Here is a 23,457-nt window from a genome sequence, read left to right as displayed (position 1 = left end):
CACAAAGACACATGCACACTCAAAGAAAAACAAAGCAACATAGAATGAATCCCACCAAAATGTGTTACGATGGCAGAATTACAGGTGATATGATCTTCTGTAACATATCTTTTTATTAAAAATAGAAAAAAAGCAGACTTCCCCTTGATTATGTATAACCTCCGACCCAGGTGGCTTGGAATCAGAAAACAGCATCACCTGACTTGAAGCCACCTTGGCATCAATGGTGGAGTGGGTAGAGATGAGACTCTGGACCAGCTCATGGGTGGGCCCCACCTCGTCAACACCACCAAGAAAGGGCACATGAGGAAAGCACAAAGATCCTGGAGAGACACTGGTTTCACTCAGTTTTCAAAATTATCTTAGACATATTTCCTGAGAACCTTTCTTAATGCCTCAAAAACCAGAGAAGAAAATCCTTACAACAAAGCTTTAAATGGATCCCCATATCCATTAAACTTTTCCAAAGCTCAGTGAGTATATAACCTGATAACCTAAACACCTAGCTAGAAAAATCTCAGTTCCAGTGCTACAACAATGCTAGCTTTTCTAACATTTTCAAATAGCCCTGATTTTAACCCGATAAAATTCCACTTCAGAACTAAGAAGTAAACATTGGAAATCTGCTTTAAAATAAAGAATGAGGAGACCATTGTGAATGAGAAAAAGAAAAAGACCAATGAGAGCTGGCGAGCACACTGGTTTTGTAGAAACGGAGATAAGCCGTGCAGGTGCCACACTGGCAGCAGGGCCCACGCCGGGGCCACGGATCAAGGAGGCATGGAGGACAGGACTCTTCTGCTTGGTACAATGAAAAAAAAAGGTATTCTTTTTATTCTACATATTTACAATATGCATTTGGGCCTTTATTATAAGTACAAGAGAAAAATCTTCAATAGATAAAAGCTGAGTACATTACTTTTTTTGATTAAAAAATAGACTCGGAAAGAATAATGAGAGTTCAGAGCAATGACCCCCATCTCACCGATGCCTGAAAACTGGCTGCCACCAAGGTCAACATAGACAGCATCTTTGTCATACAGCACTCGCCCAACTCCAGAAAGAGGCACATAAACCAGCTTCTCTTTCTCATTTAAACAGCACTTCTTTCATTGTTCAGGAAGAGCACAAGGGTCTGGGAGGAAAGTGACATCACTCATGGCAAAACCTTCTACCCCTGGAAGACAGGACCCAAAAAGCCAGCTTCAGCTGACAGGAAGTCAGTATGTACTGTTGACTGGGGGGTTAACAATGATCCACAGTCCAAGGGCTTAATCCATGACCTAAAGAAGGGCATCATGCCACACTGGAACAGTGGCCCTCTAGCTACAACACAAAAGGTCAGAGAAGAGGGGATTCGGTAACACCTTTGCAGGCCTACACACAGCTGGCTTACTTTTAAAACCTCCAGCAAGGCCATCTTCCCTTGTTTGGTCATTTTTCAGTTTTTCTGAGAAATGAAGTCATCCCAAGAATCCTATGTGTAATTCTAGTATGTTCTACAAAAGAGAATATCTGGCATGTGAATTTGGCTTTTATTTTTCAAGTGTGCTCCTCTTACATAACCATAAAGTGACACCTGCCGGTCACATTTGATGTTTGTTCGGATATCCTCTGGGTTTGTCAAATCTTCCATCCTAGAAAAATAAACTCAATCATACAGCAGAAATGAATGCCAAAAGTTCCTATACCTCCTTTCATGTGTCAATGACTCATCACACTCTTGTCCACTAAGCATGTCATTCAGAAAACTAGAAAATGCAGAAACAAGGAAGCACCATTCACCATCCAGCAGAGGACAAGGGGCAGGCACACAACTGTCTCTAGGATGAAAGTGACATTCATTCCATAAGACACCAGACAGGGAGATGACGTCCACCTGGGGTCAGGGAAGAGTGAAGAACATATTCAGAAAATCCCTTTCTGGAAGAGGGTGAGCCTGTGCTCTGGGATTTTTGCTGTGGTTTGGATTCTGGCAGGTGGAGAAAGGATATCCCAGGCTGAGAAAAATCACAGCACAAAGAAGAGCACAAAGGAAGGAAACTGAAGGCACACACGAGGACTCAAGCACCCAGGCATGAAGGCAGCATCACTGAAAACTGAGGATGAACGTAGGATGGGGCCACATCCTGTAGCCTTAAATGCTTCCAAGTCCTCCCATTGTCCTAAACATCTCATAGCTAATTTACTCCCAAAGGCACAGCATCTTTGAGCAATGATATAAGTAGACATTTCCCATCAACTACACTTCTACCCCCACTATTCAAACAGGCACAAAATAAATCCTATCACTATTCTTTTTCTAGCCTTTTTAGCTTTGAAATATATGGCCCAGGAAGAAGAAATTTACAATCACTTTTTACCTGTCTGCCAGGATATAAGGGTGAGAAGTTTGCCATGTGAGAGGCCTAAACTTCATAACTGTAATAAGACGGCCCAGATTGTGCATTTCTTGGTTTTGATATTCTCCATGCACCATTCCAGAAAGGGAGAACAGTTGGCACCCTAAACATTAAAGGAAAATTTAAAATTAATTTCAATTAAATTCTCGTCAATACTGCAACAAAATAAAAGCTCTAACAAGAAGCAATCCTGAGAAGGGAGACTTCCAGCAAATCCACTGTCCTGAGGCTTCCAGAGCCTTGCTGGCTTCTTTCAGGACTTATTAGAACCCCACAGCGGCAGACTGCTCTGCAGCCGAGCAGGGGCATCCATCTAAGTATGGTGAGGAGAGGGAGGTGAGGCCTCTGAGCACAGAAACTGTTCTATGGCCGATGGACCAGAGCAGTATGGAAAGGAAGGGGCAGTGCCTGGTCCTGTAACTGGGAGAAACTTCTGATGTACTCTATTAAGTCGCCACCCCCAAACACCCAGACACTGCCTGGTGCAGCAGGTACAGAGACAAATGAGATACACCAAGAGGCCCAGAATAAGCACTCTCTTGAGGGAAACCTTCCAGAGACTGGGAACACAAACACAAAGGGAATTCAGGAGGCAAATCCTAGAGACGTTTAGTAACGTCTCTTCAGTCTTTCTGTTTGTTTGTTTGAAACGGAGTCTCACTCTGTCACCCAGGCTGGAGTGCAGTGGCACAATCTCAGCTCACTGCACCCTCTGCCTTCCAGCTTCAAGCAATTCTCACGTCTCAACCTCCCAAGTAGCTGGAATTACAGGCGTGCATCATCACACCTGACTAATTTTTGCATTTTTAGTAGACATGGGGTTTGGTCATACTGCCCTGAGCTTGAAATGCCTGGCCTCAAGTGATCCGCCCGAGTCTGCCTCCCCAAGTGCTGGGATTACAGGCATGAGCCACTGTGCCCAGCCTCTTCAGTCTATTTTAAATGGATTATAACATTAGCATCTAAAAATTATTTCTCTTCCTACTGGGTAAACTTCTGTCCAGAACCTGTGTTTTAATCGCTTCTTTGGCTTCTTCAGTTTCTTATTATGCTTGAAGGAGTTGAGGTGGGTGAGAACTCCCATAATTTTAGGAAAGCCATGTACTTGACAGATGTTCAGAAACTCAAAGGTTTCCATTTCAAACCCAAAGCTGGCATCTATAAGCATCAGTACCTACAAACAGAACACATCATTTCTCAAAGAAACTACCAAAACAGACCACTTACACTAGGGGTTGGCAACTGGCCCACATGCCAAATCCACCCATCACCTGTGTTTGTAACTAAAGTTTTATTGGAACACAGCCACATTAATTCATTTACATATTGTCTATGGCTGCCTGTGCACTATAACCGCAGAGCTAAGTAGCTGTAAAAGATATGATCCACAAAGCCGAAAATATTTACTATCTGGCCCTTGACAGAAAAGTCCCACTGCAGACTAAATCTAATGACTACACAGACATCACCCAGAGAAACCACCACCCTCTGACTTGCTCTAAAAGGCAACCGTAAGACAATGTCCACTAGGATATAAACTTTCATTTTAAGAATTCTAATGCATGAGAAGTAACTCAGAAAAGGCTGGGTCTAACCTGGTCCTTACCTATGAAATCCTAATTTAAAGAAATGAAGTTTTCTGTAATGTACTTTTAAGCCAAATAACAGGTCTCTGACATCCAAAGAATGGGAAGAAAGTGATAGTCAATGAAATATATTAAATAGGTACAGAAAACCAACCTCTTCTTTCAATCTCACACACACACACACACACACACACACAAAATCTGTTTTTTGCTGGGAAGTATGCAGTGGAAACCTCTATCTTGTATGTTAATTTGTATAACTCAATAGCTCAGAAAATTTTTTAAATAGCTACCAGTTTAGAATTAAGTCAAAAAACAGTAAGATTACGATGAATGGTAGTCTATAAGAAAATATAAGCAGATAAGACCAATTTTTAAAATTTAAGACCTTCAAAGATGCAAAATAATTTCAGAATTGATTCCTGGAAACTTCTAGTTTTAATATTAAAGACAGTTCTGTTCTTATCTTTCCATGGATAACTGAAAATAACACAAAATGGAAACAGAAATGCCCACCTTTGATTAAACTAGGAAATATTCAAAACCCAAAACCACAGAATATATGAAGTTGGGCTTGTAGGAAAGCACAACTGCCACTGCAGACCGAGGCAGCAAGCAGAGCTCTCCAGCAACACTGGACCAGCTCGAAGAACAGGTGGAAAATCCTCACACCACATCTGATGCCAGAGTGCCAAGGGGTAAGAGGCTGGTTGTAGGGTCAGGAAGAACAGGGACCAAACAGTCCCTCAGCCGCCAATCTTTGTCATCTAAGCCAGTGTTACTCCCCTAATCCACACACGCACGTACACGCCCAAATCCACGTATTGTGTGTGCCTTTGCCGTAGTCAGGAGGCTTTGACAACCCAGAGCAGAGCAATCGACATAACCTAGGCTAAATAAATTATGGTGCATCCATAGAATGGAATATTATATTAAAAAGGAGGAGGCAGAGCTACAGTACTTACTGATTATATACCTCCAAGATATATTACACGAAAAAAATCAAAGCATAGAAGAGTGTGTAAAATAAGCTACCATTTGTGTTTTTAAAGGGTGGCATGTGTGTTTATATGCATCTAGAAGGATACCGCTCTGCAGGGACCTGAGACACAGTGGTTACAGCAAGGAAAGAGAAAACGCGCATTGTGTATACCCTGCATTAGTTAGAGTGCTTTACTAAATGTGTGTGCTCCTTTTGAAAATCTGAAAAAGACTTACATAGGCATCTCTCTCAGTGATGCTTAAGAGGCTGGGAAGGGGAGCAGGGAGGGAGGGACAAAGAGGGAAAAGTTAACAGGGTTAACAGGTACAAAAATACAGTTAGAATACATTCTCGTGTCCAACAGCACAATAGGGTGACTATAATTTATTATATAATTCAGAATAACTAAAAGAATGAAATTAAAATGTTCCTAACACAAACAAATGATAAATGTTTGAAGTGACAGATATCTGTACTACCCTGATTTGATCATCACACATTGTATGCTTCTATCAAAATACTACACGTATCCCATAAATATGTGTAACTATTATGCATCCATAATAACTAAAAATAAAAAAAGTAAAGGCATCTCTTAATACACGTCTTTAAAATTAAAAACGTGCTACATTTTAAATAAAAGAGAAACAAATGACTTCTATGAACTATTTCAATCTTTTCAAGTATAAAAGATTTAGTAATCTTTATACAAGTTTACATTAATTACACTTATTTTTACTAATAGTAGCATTACATGTTCAAAATTTGAATGTTTCTGACATTACAACGGCACAAGTTTAAAATCTGTATTACTTTTTCCTTTATATTTTAGGAGTCTTCCTGGGCCAAAGTATAAAATATGTAGCTCTAGATAAAACTAAATAAAAATGAAAAAAAACAAGGTATCTGTCACCCTGCACTTCCTAATCAATATGGCTTATTTTTTTGCTACTTTTTTTTTTTTTTTTTTTGAGGCAGAATTTCACTCTTGCTGCCCAGGCGGGAGTGCAATGGCGTGATCTCGGCTCACCACAACCTCCACCTCCCGGGTTGAAGTGATTCTCCTGCCTCAGCCTCCTAAGTAACTGGGATTACAGACATGCGCCACCTCACCCAACTAATTTTGTATTTTTAGTAGAGACGGGGTTTCTGCATGTTGGTCAGGTTGGTCTCGAATTCCCGACCTCAGGTGATCTGCCCACTTCGGTCTCCCAAAGTNTTCCCGACCTCAGGTGATCTGCCCACTTCGGTCTCCCAAAGTGCTGGGATTACAGGCGTGAGCCACTGCGTCTGGCCTTTTTTTTTTTTTTTTTTTTTTTTGCTAATTTGTATTTTATTTTTGCTAATTTAAAAGATAGTTAATAGAATATCAGAAATAGTGAACATTATCATTTCCATAAATGCAAGAGCCTGTACATTTTCCACACATTGAGTACTATCTAAATTCTCTATTGATAAACTCTGACCTCTTCTTCAGGCAATTCATGTACTTACTTTAGCAATATCATTAAGGATGAAGGTTCTAGAACCATCAGGAACAAGGGTCCCATCTTCACACAAGTTACTTAACTGCTGGGAGGCTCTATTTCATCTTATGTAAACTACAGATAATACCTACTCACCTCAAGAGTGTATCAAGGGTTTACGTAAGCTAAATTTGTAGAAAGCAGTTAGCACAGTGCCAGGAAAGGTCCAAGAAGAAACGGTACTTACTATGATATATTTGTACGTATATATGTATGCATGTTAATGAGTTCTTATTAGCTGTGTTCATTAAAGGTTTTTTCCATCCTGTCATTTGCTTTTAGATTTTGGAATACATTTCATTGTGCACATTCCATTTGTATTATTAATATAACAACATTTATCACTATTATTATTGTCATCATCAATTCAGTTACATTTACTGTATCCCTGATGATGACCATGTTTCCTTTAATAATCATAAACTCTCTTCCCTTTATCACAGGGTAAATAACCTATCACAACGCTGTAAGTCTCCATCAGCACCCCAGGTTGCCCCTGCTGACTTACCAGATCTGCTGCTTTAGCCAGATCAATCATCATGTTAATATCACACCCACATTCAATAATGGTGAGTCTGCGCTTTTTACCTATAAGTGAAAAGATGAAAATTCTACTTTAAAAAGACTCTGAAAAAACTCTAACCATCAACTCTTAATTTTCATTTTTTAATTGCATCCAGTAAAACACCATATACGTTTACAGGAGTGTACCCGAAGTTCATTTTTATAGGCAAAAACTGGTAAAATAAAATAAATTCCATCCTGTTTTTCTTCCTGTGTTCTAAATTTAGATAATATCAAAAGTCTACCCAGATGAATAAAAGTGCTCAAACAGGGAAAATTCTGGCTTGACAGGCTCCATGATAACCATGATCTTGCTGTTCAGCTGCGGGCCAATGTCTTCACCTCTATCAAAATTTCCTGTATTCCCACTATCGCTAAAAACATCCTCAAACAGAATGCAACAGAATACTTATAACAATAATAATTTCTAAATTAAGGTAATAAGAAAATGGTCAAGAAAATATGGGCTGGGCACAGTGGCTCACGCCTGTAGTTCCAGCACCTTGGGAGACCAGGGAAGGTGGATCCCTTGAGCCCAGTTTTGAGACTAGCCTAGGCCACATGGGTAAACCCCATCTCTACAAAAACATAAAAATTTTTAAAAAAAGGAAAAAAAAGAAAAATTAGCCAGGCATGGTGGCATACATTACTCAGGAGGCTAAGGTAGGAGGATTGCTTGAGCCTGGGAGATTGAGGCTGCAGTGAGCTGTAATCACACCATTGCATTCCAGCCTGTGCCACAGAGTAAGACTCTGTCTCAAAAAAAGGAAAAGAAAATATGGATGCTCCAAAGATAAAGAAAAGCCTCAATCCAACTATATTACTCCAATAACAAGAGATTTCAGAGTGTGCATTGCCATTCTACCACTGGAAGTTTGTTATATTTTCCTTCAAACTTGGAAAGGTCACCGTCTCCCAAAGCTGACAAATTCTCATAGGAAAAAGAGAAAACGCGCACTTCCACCAGCATGTGGTTTCATAAGGGCAAGCATGTGCACCTGGCACATAGGAGGTACCTGCTATCTGTTAAATGATGTGTTCACAGTACCAGGCCTGCTAGGCCCTTCCAAGGAACATGCATGGCAAAGCCATACAGCAGTCAGGATAAGATACGTATCACATCCTTATCTCTGGGAACTTACCCTTTTCTGAAGTTATAGCTAACTTAGTAAAAGTGTAAGAGAGGTAACATGATATGGTAATATTTAACATGTTTCACTCAAGAAAACAACAAACACACGCACATCCCTCAGATGACAACAGCCACGCCAACTCTGTGTCTGCAGCGGCATCTCCTACCTGACACGATCCTCACAGGGCCTCTGATCTTGGTCAACTTCTGCCGGGTGAAGTTCCCAATGAGGCATTATATCAAAGTGCTCTTTCCAACTTTGGAGGCCCCGTCACCACTGCCACTATTGGTGGGGGCTCTAGTGGAGTTCAATCAACCACTGGCATATGATGCTTTCTTATCTTCAAATCCTGAGTCCTATTCATTAAAAAAAAAAAAAAAAAAGGAAACTCACTTTCAAAATAGAGTAAAAGGTATCAACCTTATAAGTAGGCTTTTTTTTTAAGCATACTTACAGATATGAGTACTTTAGTATATAGAGAGTAAAACAGACAATATAAAAATATAAGTAACTTGTCAATTATTAACTTCTGACCCCCATCCAAATCAATTGCTGTTCAATAAAGATGTAACAAGATGACTTCAATAGTATAGAGTTGAAAATTAAACACTCCTTAAGTCTGACTGCTTTACGAGTGATTTTAATAATTTTTTAAAAACCAAAAGGTAAATACCGAGGCAGTGCATCATAACAGATAAGAGCAGAGGCTCTGGAGTTAAATTTGGCTCTCCTACTTACTGGTTATATGATTGGAGGTAACGTGTTTTCTTGACCTCAGTTTTCTTGTCCATAAAATGAGGGCAAGAATGATTCCTACTCCGGTGAGGCTGCTGGAAGCATTTAGTTGAATAATGTTTAAAGTACACTGCTAAGAATATCACAAGGACTCACTAAATAAAGCTATGTTAGTATTACATATTGTAATTTTTGTATTTTATATTACAACTTTGTAAAACATATCCAGAGGGAAAAAAGCACACTTATCACCATACAAACAGTTTAAAGTTTAGGAAGAAACAAATTCTATAAATTCTTGTATCTGGGGCAAGAAACACCAACCAGTGTGCAGATGCTGGAGGCAAGGCAGCTTCTATGGCAAAGCTTCTCACATTTTAGTAAAAGCCACACACCACGCATCTCCATGTCCTTTGGAGCTGGACTAGACTTGTGACTCCAAATGTCACCTGTGAGAGGCTCCTACTATTTAAAAAGAATCAATGGAAGAACCATCAGGCTATAGCTAAACATAGCTGTGAAAGGATCAAACCATCCGCACAGCAGACTGAACTGCAAAAGCTTTGGGATTTCTCTTCCAGGCATCTTCTTTGTCTCCTAGCTGGAGATCCTGCAGATGCCGCTTCTTTTTCTTTGCAGCTTTGGGTCCACTGTTTTTCTTTCTGTGTTTCTTCTGGTCCTTAGTCTCCATAGTGGCTATTTACCAATAACAAGTAACCCTAACCTACAAGGAAGAAGGTTGGGGTAAGGAGGTGGGAGAAGCATTTTACAATCCAGGCAATACCCAGGGAAAAACATTAAATTTCATTTATTTCTTCATGAAGAGATGATGTATATACTTGTTCACTGAACAAGGGTAGAAATTTCATTTCTGTTATGCTATAAATTAGATGAATTGCCTCTGCTAACGTTACATTTTATGGTTAAGTTACTTTTTATTCATCTCAAGTGTCAACATCAGCAGTATCTATTTCTGCAAGGATGAAAATATTCCATATCTGTACTTTTCGGCCATTTAGCCATTAGCCACATGTGATTACTTAAAATGTAAAGAAACTGAAAAAATGAATTTTTAATTAATTTCATTCTAACTCTAAATAGTCACACGTGGCTACCATACTGGACAGCTCAGACCTAGATATAAACTGGACTAATGAAGTGGTTTCCTAACTTAAACTAAAACTTAAATTTTAATAAAAAATTTAAAACGTTTTTATGAACTTTCAGTATGATCGCAGTATTATTTTTAGTACCTGTTGACTCTGTAAAACTCCTAAATTACAGCTCATCTACATACATTTGAAAAATAGCAGTATCTGTATGTATGAGATATGACCAGTTCTAGATGACGCCATGAAGAACTAGATGGAGACCCCATGGACTTATAGAGACCCTTCCAGTGATTTCTGATATACCTGGGAATCTGTGGCCAATGAATTGGTAATCACTGAATTAGTGAGTTTTTTTAGGATATGGGGCTGCACAAAATCTGACAGCTTCATTGAAAAAAAGCGGGGCAGGGTGCCATTTCATTCAATTAAGGTCTTGTATTCATTCCGTTTAATAAATGTTTGTGTCTGTCTATGATGTGCTAGCCACTGTGCCAGTAAATGGATACAGTTATGATCTGACTTGCAGAGGAAATCCAAACTAGTATCTTCCGTGCCATGCAATAAGGGCTACACTGCAAGGCTGCACAGGGTGCTACTCGAGCACAGAGGTGAGTCAGAGGCTTCCCACAGACACACACACACGAGCGGAAACAGAAAGTCTTTATCACCATAATGTCAAGGAACACTGGCCGGGAGTTAGGAGAGCTGGGCACTAGGAACGCTTTGAAACTGAATAGCTGTGTGATTTCAGAGGTTATGTTGCTTCTCTACTATGTTTTAGTGCCGAACTTGTACTGTTTCTCTCCCTTTTCTTCCTGGTGGGAAAAGCACAATTGGGGCTCAACAGATTCGGTGGCTCAGGTCTAAGTCGCCTGCCGGGGCCACGTTGCCAGGAAACGACGTCTCCCCGACACCTTTCCTCCCAGTCCGGGCTCTCTGCAGGGATTCATCCCGTCACTCTCCCAACGACCCCCGGGCACACCTCCAGCAGATGCTAAATATGCTGCTCCTCGGGAGCAAAGATGACCCAGAGGACCGGGGGAGGACCTTCCCACGCGCACGACTCGCGATCTTCCCAGTGCCCCAGAGCCAAGGACCCCGCGGCCGCCTGCCCCAGCCCGCGCACCGAACCTGCTCACTACAACTCCTTAGGGCCGCTTGGACACCGCCGGAAACGGAAATTCACCCTCACGCCGACTCGCTGGAGGGAAACAAAAAGGCAGAAAAAAGACTGCCGCCTGGACGACTTTCAGGGGAGAGCGGGAAGAAAGACTCGTTAACAGCTGAGTGCAGGCGCCAGTGCCGTCTGCGCGGCGCGTTCCACCGGATCCGCGTCCCTCCGGATTCAGCCCCACCCAGCCCTCGGAATCCGCTGCCTCAACTCCCGCGGTGGGACTCCGGAACAGCGTGCACCAGCGAGTCCTCGCTGAAGGCCAGAGCAGCTGTGTGGCCTGGCGCTGGTTACTTGATGCGGTGCAAAACCTAGAAGGAGACACATTTGGTTCTGGCCGCCCCGCAGTCACTGTACCCGGGGCGAATGGACTATGGCTGGATTGGGAGTCCACTTCCTCCTCTGTAAAGATGACAGCCGAGGGAGATCTCGCGTTCTGGGGGTGCCCGATAGCCCTCTTTTGGCCGGAAGCGGTGGCTCACGCCTGTAATCCCAGCCCTTTGGGAGGCCAAGGCGGGAGGATCGCTTGAGCCCAAGGGTTCAAGACCAGCCTGGGCAACATAGGGTGACCCCGTTTCGCGGGGTGGGGGGGAGGGGAAGAAAGAAAAGCCGGGCACGGTGGCTCACGCCTGTAATCCCAGCGCTTTGGAAGTCCACGGCGGGAGGATTGCTTGAGCCCAGGAGTTCAAGACCAACCTGGGCAACATAGGGAGTCTACGTCTCCCAAAAAAAAAAAAAAAACCCAGCGTCGTGGCGGGCGCCTGTGGTCCCAGCTAATCTGGAGGCTGAGGCGGGACGATCCCTTGAGCGTGGGAGGCGGAGGTTGCAGTGAACTGAGATCCAGCCACTGCACTCCAGCCTGGGTGACAGAGCAAGACACTGTATCAAAGAAAAATAAATAAATAAAATAAGGCCCTCTTTTTCCAGGACCAACAGACTCTGAGGGCAGGGACAAACTGCCTCCCCTTCCCTGCTCCCGGGAAAGGGGCTTTCCCTGAGGGAATGTAGCATCTTGCCATTTTCTTCCTGCACAGCTTTGTCTTCCCAGGGATCCACCCACTGCCACCTGAGGAAACGCCTTGGAGCCCATCTAGCCCCTAGCCCAGCTACTTGGGACGCCTACAGAGCGTACATTGTCAGAGGATGCATCTTCCTCTAGTCTTGGAGGGTTTCTTTTCAATATGATCCCACCGGTGCACTCAAGACTCAATTCTACACCAAAAAACTAGGCCCATTCCTGTCACCGAGACCCCAGGCTTCAGGTCCTGTCACAGGGACCTTGCTTTCGCCCCCAGCAGCCCCCAGGTATTCACTCTGCATAGGCTATATACTGGGTGCTAGACTAGGGAGGCTACCCACGTGGCGCATGCTTCCCTTATCCCTGAAGAGCTTAGAATGTAACTTCTTCACACTAGGCCTCTTACTTCTTGGAGATGTCAGTATCCGGGTAGATAATCCTTCTAACATCCTTTTGGTCTCATGAAGCCTACTCTTGTCCTCTGCCCTACCTCAGCTTCCCCCTCCCTCCATGATCAGACCTTAGACCTTGTCAGGTCCAAGGACTGCAACCCTCACAGTATCCCACTCTGACCACCACCTCCTATCTAGAGCAATGGAGAGACTTTGAAGGTGAAAGCCGTCTTTGTTACTGGTTCTCCTATCTTCCCTCGCCTGGCTCCTGCAGGTGCTTGACTTCTTCAGGGACACAGTGGCCAGTGCCCAGCAGGTCCCACTCCATCCACCAGCTCCAGGCAGTTTTGTTATAGAGTAACTCTTCTGAGACACCGCTCCTTTCCCCAGCACCTAAGGAAGTATTTCTAGTAAGTTCCAGTGGTATAGCACCGGTGACTCTCCTGACATGCAAAGGGCCATGGCTGGGTTCCTCTGATGAGGTGCAGGGGCAGGGCACTAAGAGGGGAGGACTCTCCTGAATTCTCTACCTCAGCCCTAGACTAGTGGTTGCTACTCCTATACTTCCTACTAGTCTGTGCCTGGTTACTCCACTTCCATGTTAAAATTAACAATTCCCTATGTACACTTGTCCTGTTCAAATGACTGTGTGGCTTCCCTTTCCTAATTGGACTCTGACCAATATGCTATCATTTGCCAACAACTCCCAAATTTTTATCAGTGACTCAGACCTCTAACCTGAACTCCAGCTGCCTCCATGACATATCCATTTGGATGTTTAATAGACATTTCCAAAGTGATATGCCCAACAGAACTCAGGATCTCCCCTCTCAAACGAACTGCTCAGCAGTCTTATGATCTCAGTTGATGGCAACTCAGAACTGAATTGCAGGACACCCAGTTTGTATCTGTAGAGAACTGGAGAACTGCTTAGTGTGGAAAACCCACACATTTGGTGTCAGAAGTGTGTGAGTAGAAACAGTTTTCCTTTTATGTCTGTTGGATGGATAATGATGAACCTAGCAGGGCACAGAAAGCTAGGCAACAGTGGAACTGAGAATGAAGTTATAGTTAATAGCAGAGAATGAAAAAGAAAAGACAGATAGAACATTTTGAAGAAAGGACAGTAATGTATTCCCAATAGGTAGGATTTACAGCATGAAGGAGAGAAGAGGCAACGTTAACTACAAAATTTCTAGCCTGAGAGACTGGTACGAAAAAAATGGTGGTATCAGGGACAGATGGGGTTATTAAGAAAAAGGATTGGATTTTTAAAATGAAGATCTGGTGTAAAATTATCCTCAGGAAAATTGGAAACCCAGGCACGTACTTCTCTCCATCATGTCCTTGCATAGTGCAGTCCCTCTGCCTGTCCATGCCTCACTTCCCCTCCCTAGGATTCCTCTCCCTCTCTTAAGATCCATCTCAAATATCACCTAGACTTGTAAGTAATTTATATGAAACTGGATAGCTGAGGTTTCAAGACTTTATCCCTTTGAAACTTTTTTATAACATGTTACTGTTATCTTTTAGTAAATCCAGCTTTATATTCACCCTTTTAACTAGCATCATTTCCGTTTCCAAGACCTGTTTGGTGTGAAAGTGCAGCTAAGTTTACAGTCAATCAAGATCAGAATAAAAAAATCTACCAAAAAAATTAACAAGATCCCCTTTTAATGCATAATCTTCCATCCATCAGGCTGTAAATTAAATACCTAACATAAAACAAAGCTGTATGTTTTATGGATATGTACCTATATAACTGCAGGGAACATGATTTGGAAGGATATACACTTAGAGAAGACCTGGGTCACATGTGGTAGTCAAAGGAGTCTTCAGCTTTCTTTTCGTATTTAAATTTTGATAGAAATATATATGTATTATAATTTTAAATTTTTAACGGAAAAAAGTATTTTTCTGTTTTTTCCTTGGTCTGTCAACAGGTTGTATTTTTCCAATATCAGCTAAACATTTGCTTCCCAGAAAGCTTAGTTATCTTTTCAAAATTTATTCAGGTTAAAATAAAAGATTTAGACAATGAATTAAAAATCTAAGATGGTATTTGCCTACTTTATACAGAACAGTACATTGATGCTGCTAAAGCAATTAAAGTATCATTTTTCTTTTCTTTCTTTCTTTCTTTTTTTTTTTTTTTTTTTTGAGATGGAGTCTCAAAGCTCCAGTGCTGGTGGACCATGCCTGAAATGCGAAGAGCTCCCCAGGGGCAGCCCCCAGGGCCACACACCAGCCTCACACTCCTTCCACACTGCATCTTCCCCCAGGGCCACACACCAGCCTCACACTCCTTCCACACTGCATCTTCGCCCAGGCCCACAGTAACAACCCACATGGCTTTGCCAGCACGTGTGTGCACAGGCAGGTTTTGCTTATCTCGTCCTGCCAGCCTGTGTGTATGTGTACACCCTGCCCTGCAACTGCTGCAGCAGGAGTGCAGTCTGCTCCACTCTCCCCTCTGACCACCAACAGTCAGAGCCTTGGCAGGCACAGAGCCAGCCAGCCCAACCCCATCCCTGCCAGTGCCCACACATTTGCCAGCACTGCCCCAAGTGAATCTAGGCATGGAGAACAGCAGACTCTCCCCAGTGCTGAGCGCTCCCCAGCACCCTGCTCTCATGTCAACACCACTACCGGTGCAACCACATGCAGTCACCAGCAGGGGCCCCCACCATGCAAACTGTGTTCCCTTTGCCACTGTGGTAAATGCTGGCACAGAGGCAGGCACACCAGCACCCACTAGCGCCCTACTGCAGCCGTGCTGCTGCTGCCACTGCTGCTGGCACATGCAAACGAAGATGGATTCCACTGTCTCTGTACTACTAAATGCTTTGGCTGACACCACTGATTAGAGTGTAGTGACCAGCCATCTGAGAGCATCTTGGCTCACCCAGTGCAGTGGATTCTTAAACTCGAGGAGACAGAACAAAGTTGGGGCTCGACACAAGTCCTCCGGAGTTAGAGCATGCAGTCCAGGAGCTGGGAGCTGAGTCCTGGCCCTCTCAAATCTTCCAGAAATGAAGCCAGTTGACTGAATCCACCTTATATCACAGTGAAACCCTCAAGGTCATCAAACAGGATAAAAGGAAAAAAACCCATCCGAAGGTCAGCAACTTCAAAGATTGAAGGAACATAACCCTGCAAAGATTAAAAAAAAAAAAAAAAAAAAAAACACCAGTGCAAGAACTCTGACAACTCAAAAAACCAGAGTGCCTTCTTTCCTCCAAACAGCTGCACCTCTTCTCCAGCAGGGGGTCTGAACCAGGCTGAGATGGCTGAAATGACAGAAATAGAATTCAGAATATGGATAGGAATGAAGATTATCAAGATGCAGGAGTATGTTGAAAGTCAATCTGAGGAAGCTAAGAATCATGATAACAATGCAGGAGCCAACAGACAAAATAGCCAGTACAGAAAAGAATGTAACCAACTTGATAGAGCTAAAAAACACACTACAAGAATTTGGTTAATAGCAGAATAGACCAAGTAGAAGAAAGTATCTCAGGGTTTGAAGACTGGCTTTCTGAAAGAAGACAGGCAGACAAGAATGAAGAAAATACAAAGGAAGGAATAAAACTTCTGAGGAATATGGGATTATGTAAAGAGACCAGATCTGTGACTCATTGGTGTCCCTGAAAGAGATGGAGAGAGTATAAGCAACTTGGGAAATATATTCCAAGATATCATTTATGAGAACTTCCCTGACCTAGCTAGAGAGACTGACATTCAAATTCAGAAAATGCAGAGAACCCTAGTAGGATACTTCACAAGAAGATCATCCCCAAGATACAAACTCATTATATTCTCCAAGCTCAAAATGAAAAATAAAAATGCTAAAGGCAGCTAGAGAGAAAGCTCAGGTCACTTACAAAAGGAACCCCATCAGGCTAGCAGTGGACCTTTCAGTAGAACCTCTACAAGCCAGGAGAGATTGGCGGCCTATCTTCAACATTCTTAATAAAAAGAAATTCCAACCGCGAATTTCATATCCGGCTAAATTAAGCTCCATAAGTGAAGGAAAAATAAGATCCTTTTCAGACAAGCAAATGCTGGGAGAATTTGTTATGACAAGACTTGCCTTATAAAAGCTCCTGAAGAAAGCACTAAATGTTAAAGGGAAAGACCATACCAGCCACTATAAAAACATACTGAAGTATGCAGACCAGTGATAGTATAAAGCAACCACACAAAGAAGACCGCATAATAACCAGCTAACATCATGATGACAAGATCAAATCCACACATATCAATACTAACCTTGAATGTAAATGGGCTAAATGCCCCAATTAAAAGGCACACCATGGCAATCTGGATAAAGAATTAAGACTCATTGGTATGCTTTCTTCAAGAGACTCACGTTATGTGCAGTGACACTTATAGGATCAAAATAAAGGGATGGGGAAAATGTAGCCAGCAAATGGAAAACAAACAAACAACAACAAAAAAAGCAGGGGCCGCAATCCTAACTTCAGACAAAACAAACTTTACAAACCAACAAAGATCAAAAAAACACAAAGAAGGGCATTACATAACGTTGAAGTGTTCCATTGAAAAAGAAAACTTAACTATTCTAAATATTAATATATATGCATCTAAAACAGGAGCACCCAGATTCATAAAGCAAGTTCTTAGAGACCTTCAAAGAGACTTAGACTCCCACACAATAGTAGGGGGAGATTTTAACATCTCACTGACAGTATTAGATAGATCACTGGGGCAGAAAATTAACAATGATATTCAGGACTTGAACTCAGCACTGGATCAAATGGACTTGATAGACATCTACAGAACTCTCTTCCCTAAAATAACAGAATATATATTCTCATCACCACATGGCACATACTCAAAATTCAGTCACAGAATCATACATGAAACAGTCATCAGCAAATGCAAAAGAACTGAAATCATAACAACCAACCTCTCAGCCCATAGTGCGATCAAATTAGAAATCAAGACTAAGAAATTCACTCAAAATCATGATTACATGGAAATTGAATAGCCTGCTCTTAAATGACTTTTGGGTAAATAATGAACTGAAGGCCAAAATTAAGAAGTTCTTTGAAACTAATGAGAAAAAGGATACAACATACCAGAGTCTCTGGGACAGAACCATGGCAGCATTAAGATGGAAATTTACAGCACTAAATACCCACATCAAAAAGTTAGAAACATCTCAATTTAGCAACCTAACATCACAACCAAAATAACAAAAGAACCAAGAGAAAACCAACTCCAAAGCCAGCAGAAGACAATAAATAACCAAAATCAGAGCTAAACTGAAGGAGATTGAAACACGAAAGTATTTGGAATATCAATGAATCCAGGAATTGGTTTTTTGAAAAAACCGATAAAATAGAAAGACTCCAGCTAGACTAATAAGAGAGAAAATCCATATAAACACAATCAGAAACAATGGAGGAGATATTACCACTGACTCCAAAGAAATACAAATAACCATCAGATAATATTATGAATACCTCTATGCACACACAAGAAAATGTAGAAGAAATGTATAAATTATTGGGCACATACACCCTCCTAAGACTGAGTCAGGAAAAAATTGAATCCCTGAACAGACCAATAATGAACAAGCTCTGAAATTGAATCAGTAACAAATAGCCTACAAAAAAAAAAAAAAAAAAAAAAGCCCAAGACCAGACAGATTCACAACTGAATTCTACCAGATGTACAAAGAAGAGCTGGTACCATTCCTGCTGAAACTATTCCAAAAAATTGAGGAGGAGGCACTCCTTCTCCTTCATAACTCATTCTGTGAGGCCAGCATCATCCTGATACCAAAACCTGGAGGCAGAGACATAACGAAAAAAAGGAAACTTCAGGCAAATATCCTTGGTGAATATTGATGCAAAAATTCTCAACAAAACTCAGCAAACTGAATCCAGCAGCAGATCAAAAAGCTTATCCATCACGGTTAAGTAGGCTTTATCCCTGGGATGCAAGGTTGGTTCAACATACACAAATCAATAAATGTGATTTGTCACATAAAGAGAACTAAAGATAAAAACCACGTGATTATCTCAATAGATGCAGAAAAGACTTTTGATAAAATTCAACATCCATTCACGTTAAAAATTCTCAGTCAACTAGGTATTGAAGGAACATACCTCAAAATAATAACAGCCATGTATGACAAACCCACAGCCAACATCATACTCAATGGGCAAAAGTTGGCAGGTTCATGCATACCCTCTCTCACCAATTCTATTCAACAAAATATTGGAAGCCTTGGCCAGAGAAATCAAGCAAGAGAAAGAAAGAAAGGACATAAAAATCGAACAAGAGGAAGTCAAACTATTCCTGTTGGTAGATCATCCTATATCTAGAAAACCCTGTAGTCTTGGCCCAAAAGCTCTTTAAGCTGATATGTTCAGTAGGCTCAGGATACAAAATCAATGTACAAAAATCACTAACATTCCTATACACCAACAACAGTGAAGTCAAGAGCCAAATCAGGAATGCACTCCCATTCACAATTGCCACAAAAGAATAAAATACCTGGGAATATTGTTAACCAGGGAAGTGAAAAATCTCTACAATGAGAGCTACAAAACATTGCTCTAATAAATCAGAGATAACACAAAAAATGGAAAAAATTCCATGCTCAAGGATAGGAAGAATCAATATTGTTAAAATGGTCATACTGCCCAAAGTAATTATAACTTTGATGCTATTCCTATTAAACTACCAATGACATTCTTCACAGAATTAGAAAAAAAATTATCTTAAAATTCACATGGAACAAAAAAAAGAACTTGAATAGACAAGGCAATCCTAAACAGAAACAACAAAGCTGGAGGTATTATGCTACTCTACTTCGAACTATACTACAGGACTCCAGTACCTAAAACAGTATGGTACTGGTACCTAAACAGACACCAATGGAACAGAGGAGAGAGCCCAGAAATAAGGCCACGTACCTACAACCGTCTGATCTTTGACAAAGCTGACAAAACAAGCAATGGAGAAAACTCATATTCAATAAATAGTGCTGGGATAACTGGCTAGCCATATGCAGGAGATTGAAGCTGGACCCTTTCTTTATGCCATGTACAAAAATTAACTCAAGATATATCAAAGACTTGGCCTGACACAGTGACTCATGCCTGTAATTCCAGCACTTTGGGAGGCCCAAGCAGGCAGATCACCTGAAGTCAGGGGTTCAAGACCAGCCTGGGAAACATGGTGAAACCCCAGTCTCTACCAAAAATACAAAAATTGGCTAGGCATGGTGGTGCACATCCATAGTCTCAGCTACTCGGGAGGCTGAGGCAGGAGAAACAGTTGAACCTAGGAGGCAGAGGTGGCAGATTGAGCCACTACTCTCCAGTGTGAGTGACAGAGTAAGACTCTGTCACCAAAAAAAAAAGAAAGAAAAAGGAGAAAGAAAAAAAGAAAAAGGGGTGGGTTAAAGATTTAAATGTAAAAACTCTGAAAGATGGCCGGGGACGGTGGCTCATGCCTGTAATTCCAGCAATTAGGGAGGCCGAGGCAGGTGGATCCCCTGAGGTCAGGAGTTCAAGACCAGCCTGGCCAACATGGTGAAACCCCGTCTCTACTAAAAATACAAAAAATTAGCCAGGCATGGTGGTGAGTGCCTGTAATCCCAGCTACTCAGGAGGCTGGGGCAGGAGAATCATTTGAACCGAGGAGGCAGAGGTTGCAGTGAGCCCAGGTTGTGCCACTGTACTTCAGCCTGGGTGACGGAACAAAACTCTGTCTTTAAAAAAAAAAAAACAAAAAACCCTGGAAGATAGCCTAGGCAATACCACTCTGGACATAGGAACAAGCCAAGATTTTATGACAAAGACACCAAAAGCAATTGCAACAAAAGCAAAAATTGACAAATGAGATCTAATTAAACTAAGAATTTCTGCATGGTGAAAGAAACTATCAACAGAATAAGCAGACAACAACAGAACAGGAGAAAATTTTTGCAAACTATCCATCCAACAAAGGTCTAATATCTAGCATCTATAAAGAATGTACACAAATTTACAAGAAAAAAATAATCCCATTAAAATGTCAGCAAAGGACATGAACAGATACTTCTCAAAAGAACACATATGTGATGGTTAATATTCAGTGTCAACTTCATTGGATGGAAGGATGCAAAGTATTTTTCCTGAGTGTGTCTGTGAGAATGTTGCCAAAGCAGATTAACATCTGAGACAGTGGACTGGGAGAGGCAGACCCACCCTCAATCTGGGTGGGCACCATCTAAATAGCTGCCAGCGTGGCAAGAATAAAACAAGCAGAAGAAGGTGGAAGGACTTGACTTGCTAAGTCTTCCAGCCTTCATGTTTCTCCCATACTAGATGCTTCCTGCCCCCGAACATCAGACTCCAAGTTCTTCAGCTTTTGGACTCTTGAACTTACACCAGTGTTATGCCAGGGTCTCTTGGGCCTTTGGCCACTGCAGACTGAAGGCTGCGCTGAGAGTTTCCCTACTTTTGAGGTTTTGGGACTCGGACTGATTCTCCACTGCCTTCCTTGTTCCTCAGCTTGCAGATAGCCTATTGTGGGACTTCACCTTGTGATCGTGTGAGTCAATTATCCTAAAACCTCCCTTTCATATATACATATAGCCTATTAGTTCTGTCCCTCTAGAGTACCCTAATACAACATACATGTGGCCAACAAGCATATAAGAAAAGGGTCAACAACATTGATCATTAGAGAAATGCAAATCAAAACCACAATGAGATGCCATCTCACACCAGTCAGAATGGCTATTATGAAAAATAACAGATGAACAAGAAATAACAGTTGCTGATGAGGTTGTGGAGAAAAATGAACACTTATGCACTGGGTTTAGAATCAAATCTAAGACATGGAGAGATCTGTATAAAAACGACCTTCAGGTAGAGAACAGGTTTCACCACGTTGGCCAGGCTGGTCTCGAACTCCTGACCTCAGGTGATCCGCCCACCTCGGCCTCCTAAAGGGCTGGGATTACAGGCATGAGCCACTGTGCCCAGCCTGCAGCAGCTCAATTTTACAGTGTCCCTTTTCTCCTTCTGGAAACTATATGGAGCAACAACAAGACTGAAGAGGAGGAGGAGGAGAAGGAGGAAGAAAAAGCCTATCATCAACATACACATCAAACTCAACTTCAGAGAAATTAGGAAGCTGGGAAGCTACGTAAACCCGAAAGCAGGTGACACCAGCAGAACCAACACAGGAAGCCAGGAAGTGCAGAACAACAGGGCATGGGGGGCGACCCGGCGGGGGGGGTCTTCACTGTTGCTAGCCACACACACTCCCAGGAGGAGAGGACCCTCAGGAACATGAGATACCAAGGAAAGAGGCTGACAAATTCAGTTTCTCAGAAAGAAACAAATAATAGGCGTTTATGAACAGAAGCCAAGTCAGCGATGGGACCAAGGCAAGATGGTGGATCCATGTGCTATCCCCCCCACCTCCCCGACCCAGGGCTTATACAGCATAGGGAAAGGGTAATGTGTGCTTCAGGAGGGATGTGTACAGCCAGGCATGGTGGTTCACGCCTGTAATCCCAGCACTTTGGGAGGCCGAGGTGGGTGGATCACCTGAAGTCAGGAGTTTGAGACCAGCCTGGCCAAAATGGTAAAACCTCGTCTCTACTAAAAATACAAAAATTAGCCAGGTGTGGTAGCAGGCACCTGTAACCCCAGTTACTTGGGAAGCTAAGGCAGGAGAATCACTTGAACTCAGGAGGTGGAGTTTGCAATGAGCTGAGATTGTGCCACTGCAGTCCAACCTGGGAGACAGAGTGAAACTCCATCTCAAAAAAAAAAAAAAAAAAAAAAAATTAAAAAGATAAAATAGAAATTGTAGAAGTTTTTAATGGAAGTGGGATTAATCAGAACATGGCAGATTAGCATCTAAGATAGAATTGCTTTATTCTCATTCAAGGTTTCCCTCATTGTTCACTCTGACCATGCTGGTCACCTTGCTGTTTGTTCCTCAAACACACATCAAATGCTTTTCTGTCTGTCTTGGCAGTCATCCTGCTGCCTGTAATGTCAGCACTGTTTTCCATCATCCCCTCAGTCAGGTCACTGTTCAAATGTCAGCTCTCTACAGAGGCTCTTCCTTATCATTCTACCTAAAATAGCCCCCAATCACTCTGTGTCCCTTCAGCCTGCTTCCTCTTCCTGCTATTTTATACTCCCTGAAAAAATACTTAAGTTTGAACTTCCTAGAACATAAGCTAGAACTTGCTTCATATAAGCAAGAACTGTGTTCCACTTGTTCTCTCCTCTACCCCAGCACTCAGAAGAGCAACAGAGTCAGCATCCAGTAAGTGTTCACGAATCAAGTCACTGCTTGGCAGCATTCAGCACTGTGACCACAGCCTCTCCTGTCTTGAACTCTTTCGAAAGCCTTTTCTTATCCTCTTCTGCTTTTCCTCCTCTCCCTCTAGTAGCCACTCCTCTGGGGGCTTGTCTTTTAAATGACAATAGTCCTTACCAACCTATTTTCTGTCCACTTTATCTGTTTTTGAGACAGGGTCTCACTCTGTTGCCCAGGCTGGAGTGCAGTAGCACAAATACAGGTCACTGCAGCCTCCGCTTCCTGGGCTCAAGTGATCTTCCTGCCTCAGCCTGCCATGCCATGTAACTGGGGCCACAGGCATGTACCACCATGTCCACCTAATTTCTTGATTTTTTTTTTTTTTTTTTTTGGTAGAAATGGGTCTCACTTTTTTGCCCAGTCTGGTCTTGAACTCCTACACTTGAGCAATCCTCTCAACTTGGCCTCCCAAAGTGCTGGGATTACAGGCATGAAATACTGTACCTGGCCTTATTTTTTCTTTTC

At 42.2% G+C, this 23,457-nt stretch overlaps 1 protein-coding gene across 1 annotated transcript; it reads right to left on the bottom strand.

The window, feature by feature from the left end:
- Window positions 1-206: 206 nt before the first annotated feature.
- Window positions 207-9,619, bottom strand: LOC112631027 (ribosome biogenesis protein BMS1 homolog). The gene is made up of 7 exons (XM_025395530.1): window positions 9,461-9,619; window positions 8,360-8,399; window positions 7,005-7,084; window positions 3,381-3,576; window positions 2,364-2,499; window positions 1,516-1,637; window positions 207-282 (listed from the first exon to the last, which is right to left on the bottom strand). Exons 1-7 carry the CDS (start codon window positions 9,617-9,619, stop codon window positions 260-262), a joined length of 756 nt encoding a protein of 251 aa, XP_025251315.1. The 3' UTR covers window positions 207-259.
- Between the last annotated feature and the right edge of the window lie 13,838 nt (window positions 9,620-23,457).

This window comes from Theropithecus gelada, chromosome 9 (genome assembly GCF_003255815.1).
Source record: "Theropithecus gelada isolate Dixy chromosome 9, Tgel_1.0, whole genome shotgun sequence".
Taxonomy (NCBI): domain Eukaryota; kingdom Metazoa; phylum Chordata; class Mammalia; order Primates; family Cercopithecidae; genus Theropithecus; species Theropithecus gelada.
Note: the sequence above shows the minus strand (reverse complement) of the source record. Positions and strands in the feature narration are given on the sequence as shown.

What these genes read in the sequence shown, in the direction of transcription:
- LOC112631027 (XM_025395530.1), bottom strand. Translation starts at nt 9,619, where the DNA reads ATGGAGACTAAGGACCAGAAGAAACACAGAAAGAAAAACAGTGGACCC. An exon ending in CCTTATATCCTGGCAGACAG is followed by an intron (nt 1,638 to 2,363) that starts GTAAAAAGTGAT and finishes TTATTTTTCTAG; the next exon opens with GATGGAAGATTTGACAAACC. An exon ending in AAGCCAAATTCACATGCCAG is followed by an intron (nt 283 to 1,515) that starts ATATTCTCTTTT and finishes CTTGGTGGTGTT; the next exon opens with GACGAGGTGGGGCCCACCCA.